This window comes from Protomyctophum parallelum (genome assembly GCF_964188405.1).
Source record: "Protomyctophum parallelum genome assembly, chromosome: 8".
NCBI lineage: Eukaryota > Metazoa > Chordata > Actinopteri > Myctophiformes > Myctophidae > Protomyctophum > Protomyctophum parallelum.
Window position 1 is genome coordinate 4,230,155 of NC_139703.1, and position 25,097 is coordinate 4,255,251.

At 40.4% G+C, this 25,097-nt stretch overlaps 1 protein-coding gene across 1 annotated transcript in view; it reads right to left on the reverse strand.

Annotated features, from left to right (window-relative positions):
* Positions 1–19,494: 19,494 nt before the first annotated feature.
* The window catches only part of dock3 (dedicator of cytokinesis 3), a gene marked incomplete at both ends in the record, with an annotated part of 250,584 nt that continues 244,981 nt past the window's right edge, over positions 19,495–25,097 (reverse strand). The window contains 2 exons of the mRNA XM_083772261.1: positions 19,495–20,178; positions 20,631–20,716. Of these exons, the coding sequence (XP_083628387.1) occupies positions 19,495–20,178; positions 20,631–20,716 (770 nt within the window). The remainder of the gene's footprint in view (positions 20,179–20,630; positions 20,717–25,097) is intronic.

Here is a 25,097-nt window from a genome sequence, read left to right on the forward strand (position 1 = left end):
CTTACACCTAGCAACCCCATTCTAGCCTACTTAGGTTCATCTTACGGTGGACATGTTTGCCTGAAAAGGAATCTTTGAAATGTTTCATAGTTTTAGAAATATAGTGCTTTCAAATTTGAGACATTTAACATGGGGCTCAATGACAGCTCTATAGGCACGTCAAAAGTCACTTTCACCTAGAAACTCCATTCACACTTTTTATTATTCAGCTTACTGTGGAGACACATGCTGGAACTTTTTTTTATTTTTATGTTTTGTAGTTTATGAGTTATTTAACTTAAACGCCCAATGCATTCTCTATGGCAATAGCACAAAATTTGGCATGCTACTAGTCCTACATACTTACACCTAGCAACCCCATTCTAGCCTACTTAGGTTCATCTTACGGTGGACATGTTTGCCTGAAAAGGAATCTTTGAAATGTTTCATAGTTTTAGAAATATAGTGCTTTCAAATTTGAGACATTTAACATGGGGCTCAATGACAGCTCTATAGGCACGTCAAAAGTCACTTTCACCTAGAAACTCCATTCACACTTTTTATTATTCAGCTTACTGTGGAGACACATGCTGGAACTTTTTTTTATTTTTATGTTTTGTAGTTTATGAGTTATTTAACTTAAACGCCCAATGCATTCTCTATGGCAATAGCACAAAATTTGGCATGCTACTAGGCCTACATACTTACACCTAGCAACCCCATTCTAGCCTACTTAGGTTCATCTTACGGTGGACATGTTTGCCTGAAAAGGAATCTTTGAAATGTTTCATAGTTTTAGAAATATAGTGCTTTCAAATTTGAGACATTTAACATGGGGCTCAATGACAGCTCTATAGGCACGTCAAAAGTCACTTTCACCTAGAAACTCCATTCACACTTTTTATTATTCAGCTTACTGTGGAGACACATGCTGGAACTTTTTTTTATTTTTATGTTTTGTAGTTTATGAGTTATTTAACTTAAACGCCCAATGCATTCTCTATGGCAATAGCACAAAATTTGGCATGCTACTAGTCCTACATACTTACACCTAGCAACCCCATTCTAGCCTACTTAGGTTCATCTTACGGTGGACATGTTTGCCTGAAAAGGAATCTTTGAAATGTTTCATAGTTTTAGAAATATAGTGTTTTCAAATTTGAGACATTTAACATGGGGCTCAATGGCAGCTCTATAGGCACGTCAAAAGTCACTTTCACCTAGAAACTCCATTCACACTTTTTATTATTCAGCTTACTGTGGAGACACATGCTGGAACTTTTTTTTATTTTTCTGTTTTGTATTTTATGAGTTATTTAACTTAAACGCCCAATGCATTATCTATGGCAATAGCACAAAATTTGGCATGCTACTAGTCCTACATACTTACACCTAGCAACCCCATTCTAGCCTACTTAGGTTCATCTTACGGTGGACATGTTTGCCTGAAAAGGAATCTTTGAAATGTTTCATAGTTTTAGAAATATAGTGCTTTCAAATTTGAGACATTTAACATGGGGCTCAATGACAGCTCTATAGGCACGTCAAAAGTCACTTTCACCTAGAAACTCCATTCACACTTTTTATTATTCAGCTTACTGTGGAGACACATGCTGGAACTTTTTTTTATTTTTATGTTTTGTAGTTTATGAGTTATTTAACTTAAACGCCCAATGCATTCTCTATGGCAATAGCACAAAATTTGGCATGCTACTAGTCCTACATACTTACACCTAGCAACCCCATTCTAGCCTACTTAGGTTCATCTTACGGTGGACATGTTTGCCTGAAAAGGAATCTTTGAAATGTTTCATAGTTTTAGAAATATAGTGCTTTCAAATTTGAGACATTTAACATGGGGCTCAATGACAGCTCTATAGGCACGTCAAAAGTCACTTTCACCTAGAAACTCCATTCACACTTTTTATTATTCAGCTTACTGTGGAGACACATGCTGGAACTTTTTTTTATTTTTATGTTTTGTAGTTTATGAGTTATTTAACTTAAACGCCCAATGCATTCTCTATGGCAATAGCACAAAATTTGGCATGCTACTAGTCCTACATACTTACACCTAGCAACCCCATTCTAGCCTACTTAGGTTCATCTTACGGTGGACATGTTTGCCTGAAAAGGAATCTTTGAAATGTTTCATAGTTTTAGAAATATAGTGCTTTCAAATTTGAGACATTTAACATGGGGCTCAATGACAGCTCTATAGGCACGTCAAAAGTCACTTTCACCTAGAAACTCCATTCACACTTTTTATTATTCAGCTTACTGTGGAGACACATGCTGGAACTTTTTTTTATTTTTATGTTTTGTAGTTTATGAGTTATTTAACTTAAACGCCCAATGCATTCTCTATGGCAATAGCACAAAATTTGGCATGCTACTAGTCCTACATACTTACACCTAGCAACCCCATTCTAGCCTACTTAGGTTCATCTTACGGTGGACATGTTTGCCTGAAAGGGAATCTTTGAAATGTTTCATAGTTTTAGAAATATAGTGCTTTCAAATTTGAGACATTTAACATGGGGCTCAATGACAGCTCTATAGGCACGTCAAAAGTCACTTTCACCTAGAAACTCCATTCACACTTTTTATTATTCAGCTTACTGTGGAGACACATGCTGGAACTTTTTTTTATTTTTATGTTTTGTAGTTTATGAGTTATTTAACTTAAACGCCCAATGCATTCTCTATGGCAATAGCACAAAATTTGGCATGCTACTAGGCCTACATACTTACACCTAGCAACCCCATTCTAGCCTACTTAGGTTCATCTTACGGTGGACATGTTTGCCTGAAAAGGAATCTTTGAAATGTTTCATAGTTTTAGAAATATAGTGCTTTCAAATTTGAGACATTTAACATGGGGCTCAATGACAGCTCTATAGGCACGTCAAAAGTCACTTTCACCTAGAAACTCCATTCACACTTTTTATTATTCAGCTTACTGTGGAGACACATGCTGGAACTTTTTTTTATTTTTATGTTTTGTAGTTTATGAGTTATTTAACTTAAACGCCCAATGCATTCTCTATGGCAATAGCACAAAATTTGGCATGCTACTAGTCCTACATACTTACACCTAGCAACCCCATTCTAGCCTACTTAGGTTCATCTTACGGTGGACATGTTTGCCTGAAAAGGAATCTTTGAAATGTTTCATAGTTTTAGAAATATAGTGCTTTCAAATTTGAGACATTTAACATGGGGCTCAATGACAGCTCTATAGGCACGTCAAAAGTCACTTTCACCTAGAAACTCCATTCACACTTTTTATTATTCAGCTTACTGTGGAGACACATGCTGGAACTTTTTTTTATTTTTATGTTTTGTAGTTTATGAGTTATTTAACTTAAACGCCCAATGCATTCTCTATGGCAATAGCACAAAATTTGGCATGCTACTAGGCCTACATACTTACACCTAGCAACCCCATTCTAGCCTACTTAGGTTCATCTTACGGTGGACATGTTTGCCTGAAAAGGAATCTTTGAAATGTTTCATAGTTTTAGAAATATAGTGCTTTCAAATTTGAGACATTTAACATGGGGCTCAATGACAGCTCTATAGGCACGTCAAAAGTCACTTTCACCTAGAAACTCCATTCACACTTTTTATTATTCAGCTTACTGTGGAGACACATGCTGGAACTTTTTTTTATTTTTATGTTTTGTAGTTTATGAGTTATTTAACTTAAACGCCCAATGCATTCTCTATGGCAATAGCACAAAATTTGGCATGCTACTAGTCCTACATACTTACACCTAGCAACCCCATTCTAGCCTACTTAGGTTCATCTTACGGTGGACATGTTTGCCTGAAAAGGAATCTTTGAAATGTTTCATAGTTTTAGAAATATAGTGCTTTCAAATTTGAGACATTTAACATGGGGCTCAATGACAGCTCTATAGGCACGTCAAAAGTCACTTTCACCTAGAAACTCCATTCACACTTTTTATTATTCAGCTTACTGTGGAGACACATGCTGGAACTTTTTTTTATTTTTATGTTTTGTAGTTTATGAGTTATTTAACTTAAACGCCCAATGCATTCTCTATGGCAATAGCACAAAATTTGGCATGCTACTAGTCCTACATACTTACACCTAGCAACCCCATTCTAGCCTACTTAGGTTCATCTTACGGTGGACATGTTTGCCTGAAAAGGAATCTTTGAAATGTTTCATAGTTTTAGAAATATAGTGCTTTCAAATTTGAGACATTTAACATGGGGCTCAATGACAGCTCTATAGGCACGTCAAAAGTCACTTTCACCTAGAAACTCCATTCACACTTTTTATTATTCAGCTTACTGTGGAGACACATGCTGGAACTTTTTTTTATTTTTATGTTTTGTAGTTTATGAGTTATTTAACTTAAACGCCCAATGCATTCTCTATGGCAATAGCACAAAATTTGGCATGCTACTAGGCCTACATACTTACACCTAGCAACCCCATTCTAGCCTACTTAGGTTCATCTTACGGTGGACATGTTTGCCTGAAAAGGAATCTTTGAAATGTTTCATAGTTTTAGAAATATAGTGCTTTCAAATTTGAGACATTTAACATGGGGCTCAATGGCAGCTCTATAGGCACGTCAAAAGTCACTTTCACCTAGAAACTCCATTCACACTTTTTATTATTCAGCTTACTGTGGAGACACATGCTGGAACTTTTTTTTATTTTTATGTTTTGTAGTTTATGAGTTACTTAACTTAAACGCCCAATGCATTCTCTATGGCAATAGCACAAAATTTGGCATGCTACTAGTCCTACATACTTACACCTAGCAACCCCATTCTAGCCTACTTAGGTTCATCTTACGGTGGACATGTTTGCCTGAAAAGGAATCTTTGAAATGTTTCATAGTTTTAGAAATATAGTGCTTTCAAATTTGAGACATTTAACATGGGGCTCAATGACAGCTCTATAGGCACGTCAAAAGTCACTTTCACCTAGAAACTCCATTCACACTTTTTATTATTCAGCTTACTGTGGAGACACATGCTGGAACTTTTTTTTATTTTTATGTTTTGTAGTTTATGAGTTATTTAACTTAAACGCCCAATGCATTCTCTATGGCAATAGCACAAAATTTGGCATGCTACTAGGCCTACATACTTACACCTAGCAACCCCATTCTAGCCTACTTAGGTTCATCTTACGGTGGACATGTTTGCCTGAAAAGGAATCTTTGAAATGTTTCATAGTTTTAGAAATATAGTGCTTTCAAATTTGAGACATTTAACATGGGGCTCAATGACAGCTCTATAGGCACGTCAAAAGTCACTTTCACCTAGAAACTCCATTCACACTTTTTATTATTCAGCTTACTGTGGAGACACATGCTGGAACTTTTTTTTATTTTTATGTTTTGTAGTTTATGAGTTATTTAACTTAAACGCCCAATGCATTCTCTATGGCAATAGCACAAAATTTGGCATGCTACTAGTCCTACATACTTACACCTAGCAACCCCATTCTAGCCTACTTAGGTTCATCTTACGGTGGACATGTTTGCCTGAAAAGGAATCTTTGAAATGTTTCATAGTTTTAGAAATATAGTGTTTTCAAATTTGAGACATTTAACATGGGGCTCAATGGCAGCTCTATAGGCACGTCAAAAGTCACTTTCACCTAGAAACTCCATTCACACTTTTTATTATTCAGCTTACTGTGGAGACACATGCTGGAACTTTTTTTTATTTTTCTGTTTTGTATTTTATGAGTTATTTAACTTAAACGCCCAATGCATTATCTATGGCAATAGCACAAAATTTGGCATGCTACTAGTCCTACATACTTACACCTAGCAACCCCATTCTAGCCTACTTAGGTTCATCTTACGGTGGACATGTTTGCCTGAAAAGGAATCTTTGAAATGTTTCATAGTTTTAGAAATATAGTGCTTTCAAATTTGAGACATTTAACATGGGGCTCAATGGCAGCTCTATAGGCACGTCAAAAGTCACTTTCACCTAGAAACTCCATTCACACTTTTTATTATTCAGCTTACTGTGGAGACACATGCTGGAACTTTTTTTTATTTTTATGTTTTGTAGTTTATGAGTTATTTAACTTAAACGCCCAATGCATTCTCTATGGCAATAGCACAAAATTTGGCATGCTACTAGTCCTACATACTTACACCTAGCAACCCCATTCTAGCCTACTTAGGTTCATCTTACGGTGGACATGTTTGCCTGAAAAGGAATCTTTGAAATGTTTCATAGTTTTAGAAATATAGTGCTTTCAAATTTGAGACATTTAACATGGGGCTCAATGACAGCTCTATAGGCACGTCAAAAGTCACTTTCACCTAGAAACTCCATTCACACTTTTTATTATTCAGCTTACTGTGGAGACACATGCTGGAACTTTTTTTTTTTTTTATGTTTTGTAGTTTATGAGTTATTTAACTTAAACGCCCAATGCATTCTCTATGGCAATAGCACAAGATTTGGCATGCTACTAGTCCTACATACTTACACCTAGCAACCCCATTCTAGCCTACTTAGGTTCATCTTACGGTGGACATGTTTGCCTGAAAAGGAATCTTTGAAATGTTTCATAGTTTTAGAAATATAGTGCTTTCAAATTTGAGACATTTAACATGGGGCTCAATGACAGCTCTATAGGCACGTCAAAAGTCACTTTCACCTAGAAACTCCATTCACACTTTTTATTATTCAGCTTACTGTGGAGACACATGCTGGAACTTTTTTTTATTTTTATGTTTTGTAGTTTATGAGTTATTTAACTTAAACGCCCAATGCATTCTCTATGGCAATAGCACAAAATTTGGCATGCTACTAGGCCTACATACTTACACCTAGCAACCCCATTCTAGCCTACTTAGGTTCATCTTACGGTGGACATGTTTGCCTGAAAAGGAATCTTTGAAATGTTTCATAGTTTTAGAAATATAGTGCTTTCAAATTTGAGACATTTAACATGGGGCTCAATGGCAGCTCTATAGGCACGTCAAAAGTCACTTTCACCTAGAAACTCCATTCACACTTTTTATTATTCAGCTTACTGTGGAGACACATGCTGGAACTTTTTTTTATTTTTATGTTTTGTAGTTTATGAGTTATTTAACTTAAACGCCCAATGCATTCTCTATGGCAATAGCACAAAATTTGGCATGCTACTAGTCCTACATACTTACACCTAGCAACCCCATTCTAGCCTACTTAGGTTCATCTTACGGTGGACATGTTTGCCTGAAAAGGAATCTTTGAAATGTTTCATAGTTTTAGAAATATAGTGCTTTCAAATTTGAGACATTTAACATGGGGCTCAATGACAGCTCTATAGGCACGTCAAAAGTCACTTTCACCTAGAAACTCCATTCACACTTTTTATTATTCAGCTTACTGTGGAGACACATGCTGGAACTTATTTTTATTTTTATGTTTTGTAGTTTATGAGTTATTTAACTTAAACGCCCAATGCATTCTCTATGGCAATAGCACAAAATTTGGCATGCTACTAGTCCTACATACTTACACCTAGCAACCCCATTCTAGCCTACTTAGGTTCATCTTACGGTGGACATGTTTGCCTGAAAAGGAATCTTTGAAATGTTTCATAGTTTTAGAAATATAGTGCTTTCAAATTTGAGACATTTAACATGGGGCTCAATGACAGCTCTATAGGCACGTCAAAAGTCACTTTCACCTAGAAACTCCATTCACACTTTTTATTATTCAGCTTACTGTGGAGACACATGCTGGAACTTTTTTTTATTTTTATGTTTTGTATTTTATGAGTTATTTAACTTAAACGCCCAATGCATTCTCTATGGCAATAGCACAAAATTTGGCATGCTACTAGTCCTACATACTTACACCTAGCAACCCCATTCTAGCCTACTTAGGTTCATCTTACGGTGGACATGTTTGCCTGAAAAGGAATCTTTGAAATGTTTCATAGTTTTAGAAATATAGTGCTTTCAAATTTGAGACATTTAACATGGGGCTCAATGACAGCTCTATAGGCACGTCAAAAGTCACTTTCACCTAGAAACTCCATTCACACTTTTTATTATTCAGCTTACTGTGGAGACACATGCTGGAACTTTTTTTTATTTTTATGTTTTGTAGTTTATGAGTTATTTAACTTAAACGCCCAATGCATTCTCTATGGCAATAGCACAAAATTTGGCATGCTACTAGTCCTACATACTTACACCTAGCAACCCCATTCTAGCCTACTTAGGTTCATCTTACGGTGGACATGTTTGCCTGAAAAGGAATCTTTGAAATGTTTCATAGTTTTAGAAATATAGTGCTTTCAAATTTGAGACATTTAACATGGGGCTCAATGGCAGCTCTATAGGCACGTCAAAAGTCACTTTCACCTAGAAACTCCATTCACACTTTTTATTATTCAGCTTACTGTGGAGACACATGCTGGAACTTTTTTTTATTTTTATGTTTTGTAGTTTATGAGTTATTTAACTTAAACGCCCAATGCATTCTCTATGGCAATAGCACAAAATTTGGCATGCTACTAGTCCTACATACTTACACCTAGCAACCCCATTCTAGCCTACTTAGGTACATCTTACGGTGGACATGTTTGCCTGAAAAGGAATCTTTGAAATGTTTCATAGTTTTAGAAATATAGTGCTTTCAAATTTGAGACATTTAACATGGGGCTCAATGACAGCTCTATAGGCACGTCAAAAGTCACTTTCACCTAGAAACTCCATTCACACTTTTTATTATTCAGCTTACTGTGGAGACACATGCTGGAACTTTTTTTATTTTTTATGTTTTGTAGTTTATGAGTTATTTAACTTAAACGCCCAATGCATTCTCTATGGCAATAGCACAAAATTTGGCATGCTACTAGTCCTACATACTTACACCTAGCAACCCCATTCTAGCCTACTTAGGTTCATCTTACGGTGGACATGTTTGCCTGAAAAGGAATCTTTGAAATGTTTCATAGTTTTAGAAATATAGTGCTTTCAAATTTGAGACATTTAACATGGGGCTCAATGGCAGCTCTATAGGCACGTCAAAAGTCACTTTCACCTAGAAACTCCATTCACACTTTTTATTATTCAGCTTACTGTGGAGACACATGCTGGAACTTTTTTTTATTTTTATGTTTTGTAGTTTATGAGTTATTTAACTTAAACGCCCAATGCATTCTCTATGGCAATAGCACAAAATTTGGCATGCTACTAGTCCTACATACTTACACCTAGCAACCCCATTCTAGCCTACTTAGGTTCATCTTACGGTGGACATGTTTGCCTGAAAAGGAATCTTTGAAATGTTTCATAGTTTTAGAAATATAGTGCTTTCAAATTTGAGACATTTAACATGGGGCTCAATGACAGCTCTATAGGCACGTCAAAAGTCACTTTCACCTAGAAACTCCATTCACACTTTTTATTATTCAGCTTACTGTGGAGACACATGCTGGAACTTTTTTTTATTTTTATGTTTTGTAGTTTATGAGTTATTTAACTTAAACGCCCAATGCATTCTCTATGGCAATAGCACAAAATCTGGCATGCTACTAGTCCTACATATGTACTTACACCTAGCAACCCCATTCTAGCCTACTTAGGTTCATCTTACGGTGGACATGTTTGCCTGAAAAGGAATCTTTGAAATGTTTCATAGTTTTAGAAATATAGTGCTTTCAAATTTGAGACATTTAACATGGGGCTCAATGACAGCTCTATAGGCACGTCAAAAGTCACTTTCACCTAGAAACTCCATTCACACTTTTTATTATTCAGCTTACTGTGGAGACACATGCTGGAACTTTTTTTTATTTTTATGTTTTGTATTTTATGAGTTATTTAACTTAAACGCCCAATGCATTCTCTATGGCAATAGCACAAAATTTGGCATGCTACTAGTCCTACATACTTACACCTAGCAACCCCATTCTAGCCTACTTAGGTTCATCTTACGGTGGACATGTTTGCCTGAAAAGGAATCTTTGAAATGTTTCATAGTTTTAGAAATATAGTGCTTTCAAATTTGAGACATTTAACATGGGGCTCAATGACAGCTCTATAGGCACGTCAAAAGTCACTTTCACCTAGAAACTCCATTCACACTTTTTATTATTCAGCTTACTGTGGAGACACATGCTGGAACTTTTTTTTATTTTTATGTTTTGTAGTTTATGAGTTATTTAACTTAAACGCCCAATGCATTCTCTATGGCAATAGCACAAAATTTGGCATGCTACTAGTCCTACATACTTACACCTAGCAACCCCATTCTAGCCTACTTAGGTTCATCTTACGGTGGACATGTTTGCCTGAAAAGGAATCTTTGAAATGTTTCATAGTTTTAGAAATATAGTGCTTTCAAATTTGAGACATTTAACATGGGGCTCAATGGCAGCTCTATAGGCACGTCAAAAGTCACTTTCACCTAGAAACTCCATTCACACTTTTTATTATTCAGCTTACTGTGGAGACACATGCTGGAACTTTTTTTTATTTTTATGTTTTGTAGTTTATGAGTTATTTAACTTAAACGCCCAATGCATTCTCTATGGCAATAGCACAAAATTTGGCATGCTACTAGTCCTACATACTTACACCTAGCAACCCCATTCTAGCCTACTTAGGTACATCTTACGGTGGACATGTTTGCCTGAAAAGGAATCTTTGAAATGTTTCATAGTTTTAGAAATATAGTGCTTTCAAATTTGAGACATTTAACATGGGGCTCAATGACAGCTCTATAGGCACGTCAAAAGTCACTTTCACCTAGAAACTCCATTCACACTTTTTATTATTCAGCTTACTGTGGAGACACATGCTGGAACTTTTTTTATTTTTTATGTTTTGTAGTTTATGAGTTATTTAACTTAAACGCCCAATGCATTCTCTATGGCAATAGCACAAAATTTGGCATGCTACTAGTCCTACATACTTACACCTAGCAACCCCATTCTAGCCTACTTAGGTTCATCTTACGGTGGACATGTTTGCCTGAAAAGGAATCTTTGAAATGTTTCATAGTTTTAGAAATATAGTGCTTTCAAATTTGAGACATTTAACATGGGGCTCAATGGCAGCTCTATAGGCACGTCAAAAGTCACTTTCACCTAGAAACTCCATTCACACTTTTTATTATTCAGCTTACTGTGGAGACACATGCTGGAACTTTTTTTTATTTTTATGTTTTGTAGTTTATGAGTTATTTAACTTAAACGCCCAATGCATTCTCTATGGCAATAGCACAAAATTTGGCATGCTACTAGTCCTACATACTTACACCTAGCAACCCCATTCTAGCCTACTTAGGTTCATCTTACGGTGGACATGTTTGCCTGAAAAGGAATCTTTGAAATGTTTCATAGTTTTAGAAATATAGTGCTTTCAAATTTGAGACATTTAACATGGGGCTCAATGACAGCTCTATAGGCACGTCAAAAGTCACTTTCACCTAGAAACTCCATTCACACTTTTTATTATTCAGCTTACTGTGGAGACACATGCTGGAACTTTTTTTTATTTTTATGTTTTGTAGTTTATGAGTTATTTAACTTAAACGCCCAATGCATTCTCTATGGCAATAGCACAAAATCTGGCATGCTACTAGTCCTACATAATATGTACTTACACCTAGCAACCCCATTCTAGCCTACTTAGGTTCATCTTACGGTGGACATGTTTGCCTGAAAAGGAATCTTTGAAATGTTTCATAGTTTTAGAAATATAGTGCTTTCAAATTTGAGACATTTAACATGGGGCTCAATGACAGCTCTATAGGCACGTCAAAAGTCACTTTCACCTAGAAACTCCATTCACACTTTTTATTATTCAGCTTACTGTGGAGACACATGCTGGAACTTTTTTTTATTTTCATGTTTTGTAGTTTATGAGTTATTTAACTTAAACGCCCAATGCATTCTCTATGGCAATAGCACAAAATTTGGCATGCTACTAGTCCTACATACTTACACCTAGCAACCCCATTCTAGCCTACTTAGGTTCATCTTACGGTGGACATGTTTGCCTGAAAAGGAATCTTTGAAATGTTTCATAGTTTTAGAAATATAGTGCTTTCAAATTTGAGACATTTAACATGGGGCTCAATGGCAGCTCTATAGGCACGTCAAAAGTCACTTTCACCTAGAAACTCCATTCACACTTTTTATTATTCAGCTTACTGTGGAGACACATGCTGGAACTTTTTTTTATTTTTATGTTTTGTAGTTTATGAGTTATTTAACTTAAACGCCCAATGCATTCTCTATGGCAATAGCACAAAATTTGGCATGCTACTAGTCCTACATACTTACACCTAGCAACCCCATTCTAGCCTACTTAGGTTCATCTTACGGTGGACATGTTTGCCTGAAAAGGAATCTTTGAAATGTTTCATAGTTTTAGAAATATAGTGCTTTCAAATTTGAGACATTTAACATGGGGCTCAATGGCAGCTCTATAGGCACGTCAAAAGTCACTTTCACCTAGAAACTCCATTCACACTTTTTATTATTCAGCTTACTGTGGAGACACATGCTGGAACTTTTTTTTATTTTTATGTTTTGTAGTTTATGAGTTATTTAACTTAAACGCCCAATGCATTCTCTATGGCAATAGCACAAACTTTGGCATGCTACTAGTTCTACATACTTACACCTAGCAACCCCATTCTAGCCTACTTAGGTTCATCTTACGGTGGACATGTTTCCCTGAAAATGTATCTTTGAAATGTTTCATAGTTTTAGAAATGTAGTGCTTTCAAATTTGTGCAATTTATAATGGGGGTCAATGGCAGATTTTGGTCAAAAAATCACTTCCATCTAGAAACTCTAATCGCCTCAGTTGTTTTCCTTGTTCTATAAGTCTCTCGGTGGATCCAGTAATGGTAACATGAGGCTTGAACCTACGAGTGCTGCAGTGCAAACATCCAGGTATCAGCGACCTATCTGCTCCACCATCCCTACCTGTCTGGGTGAGATGTCCGTGTGCTTTTATCTTCTTCTTTCTTCAAAGTAAAGTTTCAGAGCATAGAGCATCGTGGGACTTGAACCCACAATGTTTGGATCATGTGGACAGATGCTTAACACTGCGAGTTATCACGCTCTGTGTATCATGGTTTCTCCTCTCTTGTATCCGACTAGAACATCCATGATAACAAAGAAGAGTAAAGACACGTGATGGAACTGCAAACACTGTTAACTTAAGATGCTAACAATGAGGAATCTCAGAGAGCTCAGTGGCTCCCAGTGTTAAGGCAATGTCTATGTAAACCAGAGGTTGTGAGTTCAAACCCAGCTGAGCTCCCTGTACTTTGACTCTGAAGCCGTTTGACACATTCCCACTAGGACAGGATGAAATGCCACTTAAATATTTTCAAATCAGCCTCATGGTGGTGCTATAACAGGCCAATTCATGTTCTTACCTATACCGGCACCGATCTAGCTGTTTCCACACTTGGGCGTCTAGGCGCGACAATTTTCCGCTCAGAGCAGGAGTCTCTTCCGGGTTTTTAGACAGCTGGTGGATGGAAATGAAGCGCCACCCACGCAGCATTCTGCCGCGTGGGTGAAAAACAATGAAAAACGATATACTATACTATAGTAGTAGTATACTAGTAGTAGTATACTAGTAGTATAGTAGTAGTACTATTATACTAGTAGTATATATACTATAAAAAAAATAGTGACACGTGTAAGAGGTATATTTCAAGCAATACATGGTAAGTAATCAATACATTATTTTTGGGTGTAGTATCCTTTTAATGATAAATCCACAACACAAGTAGTTAAGTGAGTAGGAAAAAAAGAGTAAGTATTTACATCTAAAGTCATTCACGTCACAGTTTCATACCCATGCTAACAAAATGGAGAAGTTTTGATATATATATACACACAGTACAAGAAATCATTCTTTGCATCGTTGTACAAAGAAATCCCTTTGTAGTAATCAGCTGGACCTGTCCACTCCTTGATGCAAAAAAACAAAACAAAAACAAAACAAAACACAAACTATCCACTACCCCAAATAATAATAATTATTATAGTAACTATAATAATAATATCACAAAAATGAAGTTGTATATATTTGTTGGCTGTTGTCATCGTCTAGGTTTAAAAACATAGTTTTACATCAGAAAGTACAAGGCAAGACAATTAAACACAATCTATACAAGGCTCACCTTCATATTCTCCTGTACACACGCTCTGTCCTAAGCTCTGTACACACCCAGAATGCAATCTGTGATCGTCGTCCATGCATGCTCTGAATATCAGCTCTCTTTGCCCTCGCTTTATCCACTATAGTATTTACAAGAGGAAAAGAAAGCAATTTCCAAAATCTATAACAAAGGAAATAGCTGTGTTCAGTCCATTGGTGTTGGGTTGAATGAATTTATGTCCATGGTGGGAGAGCATCCCTAAAGTCCCTAGTATTTATATTATTGTTAAAACAAATCTCTTTAACATGGTGGGAGGTGTTTGTTTTGAAGTGAGGCGGATTGAAATAACCTGTAAAGTAATGCCCTACTGATCGTACAGCATCACACAAAAGTACCAAAAGCAGCAGAGCTTGTAGATCTGCTACTTTAGGCACTTTTGAATTAGAAAAGTAACAATGAGGTTTCCACCCGACAAGAGAAGATATGGGAAAACGTTTCCATACACAAAAGTTACATGAATTTAATTTAAATACATAAAAATGTAGATCAATCAATCAGTTTGAACCCACGTTTACTTAAGAGTCTTATTCTTGTGCGAGGGACTATATTGACTAGATGAGACAATCTTTCAGCACTCATCATACTGTGTACATTTTTGGCTGATTGAAGCCAAGGCCTTTTAGAGACGTAACGGTGTTCATTTTGACAGCAAATTTAGTTAGATTTAGTTTTAGTCTAAAACATTTTTTTAAATGTTTTAGTTTAATTAGTTGTGGTTTAGACAAAATATACGATTTTTACGATATACGATTTGATGGCGTCTTAATGGCTGATTTTACACTTATTTGCATGCTAAAAATAGCCGATCTACAAGCTCACAACGGGCCGCGCTGCGAGCTTGTACATCTGCTATTTCTGAACATTTTTGAAAAATCTTGAAAGTGTGAGATGAAGTACTGATAGAAGGCAATTGTAGAATCGGCCTCAGGTCTTATGGGGTTAGAGCATTGCCATACACATTTATACCGATCCCTTTGAGTAAGAAAAAGGCCATATATAAATGATAAATGCTATAAATAGTTGAGCATGGCTGTTGAGAAAACACCATTTTAAAACACTCTCTGGAGAAAACAAAAACAAAACAAAAACACCACATTGTCTAGTCACACTCAAAGACACCAAGTCACATTTCCCATCAGTGCTTTAGTGAAATAATGCCCTTGCGAGTAAAGATACATCGGGTCTATTTACTGAATCACGTTGAGAAGTAATCCACAAATGACCCCGTCAGCTTCCCCCAGAGTTCATATTGTGTCCAGGCTGCACTATAATAAGAATAACAGAAACATATTGCATTGTATTTACACGTGGTTATAAGAAAACCAATGAGCAAAACCATTCAGTGATCACCCTAATGAGATGGGCGATCAATGATCATTTCAACCTTTTTCAATCCTGAAAACCACAACCACACAGAGTTCTGTCAGGCAATTCAACTGACCCCACATTGCTTTGTTGGCAGAACGTACGATATATTAGGCTTAGTAGAAACATTCTAGCCTCTTTAGTCATCATCTTTGCTCAGTTCAGTACAGATACATTGACAAGGGGAAAAAGACTGTCCATTGATTTAGGTCCAGTGTTCACAATATTGGCTGAAAAATAAGAAAGTGCCGACCACTTAAATTCGTGCACAAAACTCTCAAAGAGTTCTAATCTTCACAGTTAGTCCACCTCTGCCAACGAGACCAAATCCACTTCTTGTACTTGACTCTGTTATGATTCCAATTCAATTCCAACAGACAAAATAATCACTACATTTATTCCAGTGGTTACAAGTTTAGCTATCCCTATGGCCAGCCCTGCAGGCAGCCCAGGAGAGCACAGTCCCAAGTTGTATGCCGGCTTTCACTGAATTATCATGCATACAAAAAGGGTACCCTGATATAAATGTGGATAATTGTTATATAAAACTTTCTATGTACATTTTATATATAAATGTCATCCATTAACCACTCAAGTCCAATGTTATACTTCATCACACAACAGTGTCACACGTTAAAAAAAGCGTAAATATGGCCAATCTACAAGCTCACAACGCATTGCATCATCATAACACATCGTGAGCTTTTACATTGGCTATTCTTTTCTATGCTTAACACTTTATTACTTTGCTTGTGCACAACCCCAGCTGAATCCATTCAGCTTCTACGATGCATTTGAAGTAAACCCCTGGGTTTATGAATCTGTTTAACGGGGGTGTGAGAAAGGGGCTGACGTCGCGTCCCACTTTTAAAGGAGTGAACCATCCAGCTCCATCATGGCTGTATTTGTCTTGCATATTTCTACGTATAGCTTTAACAACTTTCCCATTCAATCCACACTATAAGGATGAATATCTAAAGCATATATATATGGTTGTTTATACTATATTAAATATATATATCTATATACTTTTGAATATATCTTTAGTTTTCTGTCTTTTGTAAAATATATATACTAAATTCCCATGGTATATTCCTTTTACCCTTGTGAGGCTATATGAGAGTAAGCCTTGACCTGTCAAAACAAACTAAAATGAGTGACATCTTTTGACCTGACCCCTCGGGTTGTCGTTTGCATATTACAAGGAGACTTATTTTGTATTTTTCTGAGGACCCCCTAGGGGTCTCTGTTGAAGACCCCCTAGGGGTCTCTGTTGAAGACCCCCTAGGGGTCTCTGTTGAAGACCCCTAGGGGTCTCTGTTGAAGACCCCTAGGGGTCTCTGTTGAAGACCCCTAGGGGTCTCTGATGAAAAATACACATAGAGCTGCAGAAAGAAGGTTTTGGTGCCGTGTTCATGTCTTTTTAAAGTGCTGCTCATTTGAAAAGAGAGCCATCGATAGGATGGAATCAGGGTTTTCATCACTCAATAGTAATTCCTTGAGCCTTTGTGTTTGATGGATGACCTTTACGAGCCATGTTTACTCTGTGAAGTTAGTACAAAAACACACAGCAACGTGTCTCTACTACTCTCTATAGAAATATTAACCCATTCTGACCTGAGATCAGATTCATACGAGGTTTCCGCCGGACACACACTGGTCTGATGAACCCATTCTGACCTGAGATCAGATTCTAAAAATGTCAGTCGCTCTTCGATTTTTCAAAAATAGCAGACCTACAAGCTCGTATCGCGCCACTCGGTGGCGCGATATGAGCTTGTAGATCTGCTATTTTTAAATAGCTAAAGCATAACATGATGCTGACACCAAAATGGGTGCCCGGTCAGAATGGGTTCATATTTGAGTGTGCAATTACTGTATAGAATCACCAAACTCAAATTTTGAGTCTTGTAAATTACTGATTGAATCAAAAAAGAAAAGTGAATCTCCGTCTCTCTCCCTCTAATCTATTAGATCAAATTAAATTAAATTAATGTTTGCTTAAAAAAAACATGTTTATGGCCCGGGCCACCGGCGTGGTAGTCCGGGCACCCTAGTCTGCATTCCAGCCTGACAGCGTGTCGCGGGTTCGAATCCCGATCCCAACTACCTTTGCTGTGAGTCTCTCCCCATGTCCTGTCAGTCTGTCCTATCAATAAAGGCATAAAAGCCCAAAAATATATCTTTAAAAAATGTGTTTATATTCATCCAGTTAGGTGAACACTAACAACAGATAATGTTATAAAAGGATGTTGCAATAAATGGTGAATTTTGAGAGAATGCAGTGATTTGTTCATGCTATGAAAGGGCACTTATCTTTTTTCTTTTTTTTGGGTAATTATTATCCAAAAATGCACAAAGGAAAATTCAGCATTCAAGGACCTGGTCCCTTTCTCTTGACTTCACATTATAACCTTTAACATAAACCAGGGGTGTTCAACAGTTTGCAGGCCAAGGACCCCTTAGCTGAGAGAGATGAAGCAGGGACCCCTTAGCTGAGAGAGATGAAGCAGGGACCCCTTAGCTGAGAGAGATGAAGCAGGGACCCCTTAGCTGAGAGAGATGAAGCAGGGACCCCTTAGCTGAGAGAGATGAAGCAGAGACCCCTTAGCTGAGAGAGATGAAACAGGGACCCCTTAGCTGAGAGAGATGAAGCAGGGACCCCTTAGCTGAGAGAGATGAAGCAGGGACCCCTTAGCTGAGAGAGATGAAGAAGGGACCCCTTAGCTGAGAGAGATGAAGCAGGGACCCCTTAGCTGAGAGAGAGATGAAGCAGGGACCCCTTAGCTGAGAGAGATGAAACAGGGACCCCTTAGCTGAGAGAGATGAAGCAGGGACCCCTTAGCTGAGAGAGAGATGAAGCAGGGACCCCTTAGCTGAGAGAGATGAAGCAGGGACCCCTTAGCTGAGAGAGATGAAGCAGGGGCCCCTTAGCTGAGAGAGAGATGAAGCAGGGACCCCTTAGCTGAGAGAGATGAAGCAGGGACCCCTTAGCTGAGAGAGAGATGAAGCAGGGACCCCTTAGCTGAGAGAGAGATGAAGCAGGGACCCCTTAGCTGAGAGAGAGATGAAGCAGGGACCCCTTAGCTGAGAGAGAGATGAAGCAGGGACCCCTTAGCTGAGAGAGAGATGAAGCAGGGACCCCTTAGCTGAGAGAGATGAAGCAGGGACCCCTTAGCTGAGAGAGATGAAGCAGGGGCCCCTTAGCTGAGAGAGAGATGAAGCAGGGACCCCTTAGCTGAGAGAGATGAAGCAGGGACCCCTTAGCTGAGAGAGAGATGAAGCAGGGACCCCTTAGCTGAGAGAGAGATGAAGCAGGGACCCCTTAGCTGAGAGAGAGATGAAGCAGGGACCCCTTAGCTGAGAGAGAGATGAAGCAGGGACCCCTTAGCTGAGAGAGATGAAGCAGGGACCCCTTAGCTGAGAGAGATGAAGCAGGGACCCCTTAGCTGAGAGAGAGATGAAGCAGGGACCCCTTAGCTGAGAGAGATGAAGCAGGGACCCCTTAGCTGAGAGAGATGAAGCAGGGACCCCCCACTACACATTGTATACAATCATGTTGCAGATTCTTTCATAGACATTATATAGCTTCATAGACTTGTTTGACATCACTGTCATCAGTTTATGTTGGATTCAATGTAATGTGTATTTTCAGATGTTTAACGATTTAAAGTAAACTTGAGCTTTCATTGTACTTTTGCCCTCTACACCAACCTCTTTGCTCACAACGCCTCGCAGTGCCAGGCATTGTGAGCTCGTGGATTGGCTATTATCGGCTAATGTTCCCTTCAGAATAGGGATGCAAGGTTTTAAGTGGATAAAAAAGTTCCCCTGACATAAACCTTAATCTAGCTCGTTTTCTCTGTGTCTCTCTCTCTGTGAATGGAGTCTGTGTACCACTGTTGGCCAACGTCTATACCATCTATAATAAACTCACTCCTCGCCCACGCCATGCTCCCACGCCACCCTGGCCTGCTCCTCCTTGGCAGACTGCAGGCAGATGCTGCGTGGCTGCACAGCCGCTCTGGGCGCGGGGGCTGGAGGCGGAGGAGGTGGAGGGGGGTCCTCCTCCGGGATGCAGCCCTCCCTGAGGTAGGGCTTGGGCGGCAGCACGGGCGGCGGCTGGTGGTGGTGCTGGTGGAGGTAGACGGGCGGCTGGTGGTGGTAGTGTGGGTAGAAGTAGTGGTGGTACTGGGGGAGGACTGGGTGAGGGGGCTGGAGGGGGGTCTCCAGACCCTGAGCATGGAGGTGAGGGTGGGGGTGCAGGGCCACTTCTCCGGGGGCCGAGTGGCTGCGGGAGGGCGGGGGCTTGGCGACGTCCAAAACCTCGGGCTCGGACACGCTGTACCTGACGGGCAGGTACGGCGAGTCGGGGTCCTCCTGGTCCGATGTGGCCCAGGCCTGATGGCTGCTGCTGCTGCTGCTGCTAGGGACCCCAGACTCCAGGGTGTCTGAGGTGCGGCCGCCGGGGGGAGGGGGGTCTGAGGACGAGGGTCCGAAGTTGCTCTCGCTGAGGGAGGAGACGCCGGAGCTGGCGCTGCCTGACAGCGTGGAGCTACTGCCATCCAGGTTGGACTGAGGACTGGTGGGCGAGGCAGGTATAGGGTGCAGGGGGGACTGGAGAGAGAGAGAGAGAGCGAGAGAGAGAGAGAGACACACACACACACACACACACGAGGAGTGTAAACATCCTTTAATGTGCTCTTACAGTGACGACATGTAATCAATTAGTTATAATGATCAGTGTTGTATCGGATGGCAGTGCCAACTCTCCACACATTAATATCTCAGTCAATTATTCAACTAATCGACACTTCCAATGTGAACAAGTGACATAACTTACAAGTCAGTGACACTTTTTATCCGCCAGAGCATAGATAGTAAAATAGCAGGAAAAGTGAGCGGAAGTCACACAGCCAGGCGTCGGACAATGGGCTTGTTTTCACAGACCGAGCGGGTTTCTCTCGCAAAATCTGGCAGCACTGGTGGAGGGAGCAGAGGAGGACTGGAGAAGGAATGGGAGGGGAGGGGAGGAGAGGAGAGGAGGAAGAGGAGGAGGAGGTGGGTACCTTTCTTAAGGAGCGCGCAGGGAGAGCTGGAGGGAGGTCGCTGAGCTGCTGGTGGAAAGCGTCAAAGTGCATCGACAGGAGTTGGCCTACAGGGGGAGACAACAGCAGGAACCGCTCAGAGATAACCACAGCACAACACATAGAGGAGAAGAGCAGAGGTGTGGAGGGAGGGAGGTGGAGAAGAAGGAGAGGAAAGTGAGGAGACGCGACAGGATAACAAAGAAGGGATAGGGAGCAGAGGTCATCAATATGCCCATATACGGACAAAATGTGTTCGTGGGAAAGACTTGTTCTTGTCCGTAGCAAATCTTTTATTTTATTTTTTTAAACACCATTATAATGTTATCATTTTGATCATAATATCCCATTTCTGAATGTCAAGATTTACTACGACACTAATGACACATTCAGAGTCCACTGGTACTAGTGGTTTAACCCATTCTGACCGGGCACCCATTTTGGTGTCAGCATCATGTCATGCTTTAGCTATTTAAAAATAGCAGATCTACAAGCTCATATCGCGCCACCGAGTGGCGCGATACGAGCTTGTAGGTCTGCTATTTTTGAAAAATCGAAGAACGACTGACATTTTTTAGAATCTGATCTCAGGTCAGAATGCGTTCATCAGACCAGTGTGTGTCCGGCGGAAACCTGTATGAATCTGATCTCAGGTCAGAATAGGTTAATGTTTTATTTGCAAGGACCCCCTGGCTGAGAGTGTACAAATACCACCAAATGGACCCGTAATGGTCCATTGGGTTCCATTTACACTCTTAGATTTACAGACCTGTTATAGTCATTCAGGGCTAGCTTTTGAGTGTTTCTGGTAATATTATGGTGCAGTGGGTGCACTCATTTTGTATGTCCAAATTTGTATGGCAAAAATTGTAATTTTGACAAAAATGTCCACCACAACTAGCCTGCATGGCGTTGACCCCTGGATAGGAGGATGTGGAGGAAAAGCACAGGTCGTAGGTGTGCGTGTAGAGCACATGGAGGTGTGTGTGTGTGTGTGTGTGTGTGTGTGTGTGTGTGTGTGTGTGTGTGTGTGCGCGCGCGCGTGCGTGCGTGAACTAGTATATTATCTTCATGAGAAGGCTGGAAAGATGTTGGAAATGATAAGAAGGTGACGGACGACATTCGGCCACATATCTTCAATATCGTCACGGCAACGATCAGAACAGAAAACGGCAATGTGCTGATGTGTTCTCACTATTTCTTCTGTGTTTACTTTGCATGGTGACACAACAGTGTTTGAAAACGCTGTAGTGTGCATGCCAGGTGGCTTGGTGGCCAAGGGGCTTTCAACCTTCGAAAACACCGGTGCCGTCTAAACGGAAGGCACAGCTGATATTTTATTTTGCTGTTTTATTTCTCCAGAGACTCTAAACAGGGCCTGTGTCAGGTGGAAAGCTCATATGTTCAAAACTGTTACTTCTCAGCAATTTCAGGATACCTTTGTGGGTCTATGCTTTTGTGTGACTCTGTAGAGTGTTCATTTACAAATCACACCCGTGTGAAGTAAGTGGTGCAACTCCGTGTGGGGGTCCCCGGAACTTCCAGACCCCCAGGAATGCGCCCATGGGGCCGGGCCGGGCTGGTTCCGGCGAGCCGCCCCGCGTCCGAAACGGTTGAGAAATGACAGAGTTACTATGTGGGCGTCCCTGTACTGTACTGTACTGTACTGTACTGTACTGTACTGTACTGTACTGTACTGTACTGTACTGTACTGTACTGTACTGTACTGTACTGATACACCTGAAATCATCATATATACAGTTAATATGTATGTGTGTTAGGCTGCACAACAGTGACACTTGGTTTTGAAAACCAGCCAAATGCAATTTCCGTGCTCCTCAAACACACCCAGCCACACAGCCACCCTGGCACACACAAAGTTACTTAAAATAAGAGGAGATAAGAGGTTTCTATCAACAACGATATTTTGAACAGGCCGTTTCAGAGTTTAACACGGTGTTCACCCTGGCAGCTACAAACCTGCAGTCTACCGTTCATTAGTTTAACACGGTGTTCACCCTGGCAGCTACAAACCTGCAGTCTACCGTTCATTAGTTTAACATATAGTGTTCACCCTGGCAGCTACAAACCTGCAGTCTACCGTTCATTAGTTTAACACTGTGTTCACCCTGGCAGCTACAAACCTGCAGTCTACCGTTCATTAGTTTAACATAGTGTTCACCCTGGCAGCTACAAACCTGCAGTCTACCGTTCATTAGTTTAACATGGTGTTCACCCTGGCAGCTACAAACCTGCAGTCTACCGTTCATTAGTTTAACACAGTGTTCACCCTGTCAGCTACAAACCTGCAGTCTACCGTTCATTAGTTTAACACGGTGTTCACCCTGGCAGCTACAAACCTGCAGTCTACCGTTCATTAGTTTAACACGGTGTTCACCCTGGCAGCTACAAACCTGCAGTCTACCGTTCATTAGTTTAACACAGTGTTCACCCTGGCAGCTATACAAAGTCTACCGTTCATCATCATACTATAATTCAGTCAATGTCTGTCTGTCTGTCTGTCAGAAACACCGCCGTATCTCCTCATTGCCTGCACCAATCACTCCCACTTTTCACACAGGCATTGACCATATGATTTTTTCAATTTGACACATTAATGATTAATAATGAATTTATTAGTGAATTAACCTCGCACCCTCAGACACCTCCGCCCCTTAGCGACACCTGCATCACAGGCCACCGTTCTCACCGTTACCCCACTGGCATGCTTCCTCTAGCTACCGCCGCAACACAACAAAGAGTGCCCTATACAATTTGGCGCCGTGTGTGTGTGTGTTGCATCCTTTGGCCGTCTTCTCCTACTAAACCACACCGTTTGCACACATCTCACCATGCACAACACCAACAGCTAGCCTGTCCACACCTCAACCACTACTTTGCATTCATATTCATGTCATATTTACAGTACAATACCCATTTATATGAAATAATAATCCAACCGCACCCAGGGCGCAGTACCCCCCGCGGCCACAAGGGGGTACTGAACAACTCATCTCCCCGCAAATCACGTGTCACCAGTGTCACCAGTGAAATGCATGTTGGGACGGACACAGATTAATACTGGGACACAGTTTCCGGCGCAACATTCCCCTTGCATTCTCCAACGCACTTCCCCTTTTTCACACCGCCCCCAGGCAGGCATCAGACCTATGCATCAGACCCACACGAGGAAAACAACTCGGACCCATAGTACAGCTACTCTTGCGTCAGTCGACATAACTTCTTCTTTGGGGAAGCATCGCGGCCGGGCACCTGAAAGGCAAGCTCCGACAGTTGGACGGAGGCATGTTAACGTGAACACACACACACACACACACACACACACACACACACACACACACACACACACACACACACACACACACACACACACACTGTTTCGAGACCACACTGTCCGCCCCCTCCTCAACCACCTCCTTCGCCGTGCCATACACATGGGCTACATGCACGCTGAAAGCCTGGACACTGACAACGACAGCTTACAGCCCTGCGCGCAGCCAGCGTGGCTGCGTGACACACTGAACAGCACGATCACAACGGAATGCTTATCTGTCGGGGTCTCGGGGTGGCCAAATGGAGACGTTTGGGGAAGACAGATCCCGTGCCGTCGGAACAACACGATGACAAAATACATACAGACAGATGCAATGACAACGACACGTTCCTAAATCACACAAAACATAAAATTCTTATCCTGATTATATAAAGAACAAACTACAACTTGCTTTGAAGCCCAAAAAGCCAACCTCCGCGTTCACCGTTTAATAGCTTATATCTCCATGGGCAGCAGACGGTGAGCGTCAACAAAGTGCAACACCGAACTTGAAAATATTCAATAACTTCCATTTATAGGCAGAATATCACCACCATATTTACATCACACATCAATGGTGTACTTATGATTGTACTACAGCATTTAATTAGCCTATACTTTTGTGCCCAACCCAACTTCCCAAGACCATCTGTAAACAATTCCCCCCCTATCAGTAATGTGATCTATTACATCGCACACTGAACATGATTTGCTGTTCATATACGGGTAAGGACTAGTTAGTTTAACACGGTGTTCACCCTGGCAGCTACAAACCTGCAGTCTACCGTTCATTAGTTTAACACGGTGTTCACCCTGGCAGCTACAAACCTGCAGTCTACCGTTCATTAGTTTAACACAGTGTTCACCCTGGCAGCTACAAACCTGCAGTCTACCGTTCATTAGTTTAACACGGTGTTCACCCTGGAAGCTACAAACCTGCAGTCTACCGTTCATCATATCATACTATAATTCACCGAATGTGTGTGTGTCCGTGTGTGTGTCTGTCAGAAACAGTGCCGTAACTCCTTACTGCCTGCACCAATCAGTCCCACTTTTCACACAGGCATTGACCATATGCATATGGAGGGCGTAACGAAGCCCTTTTTTCGATTTGA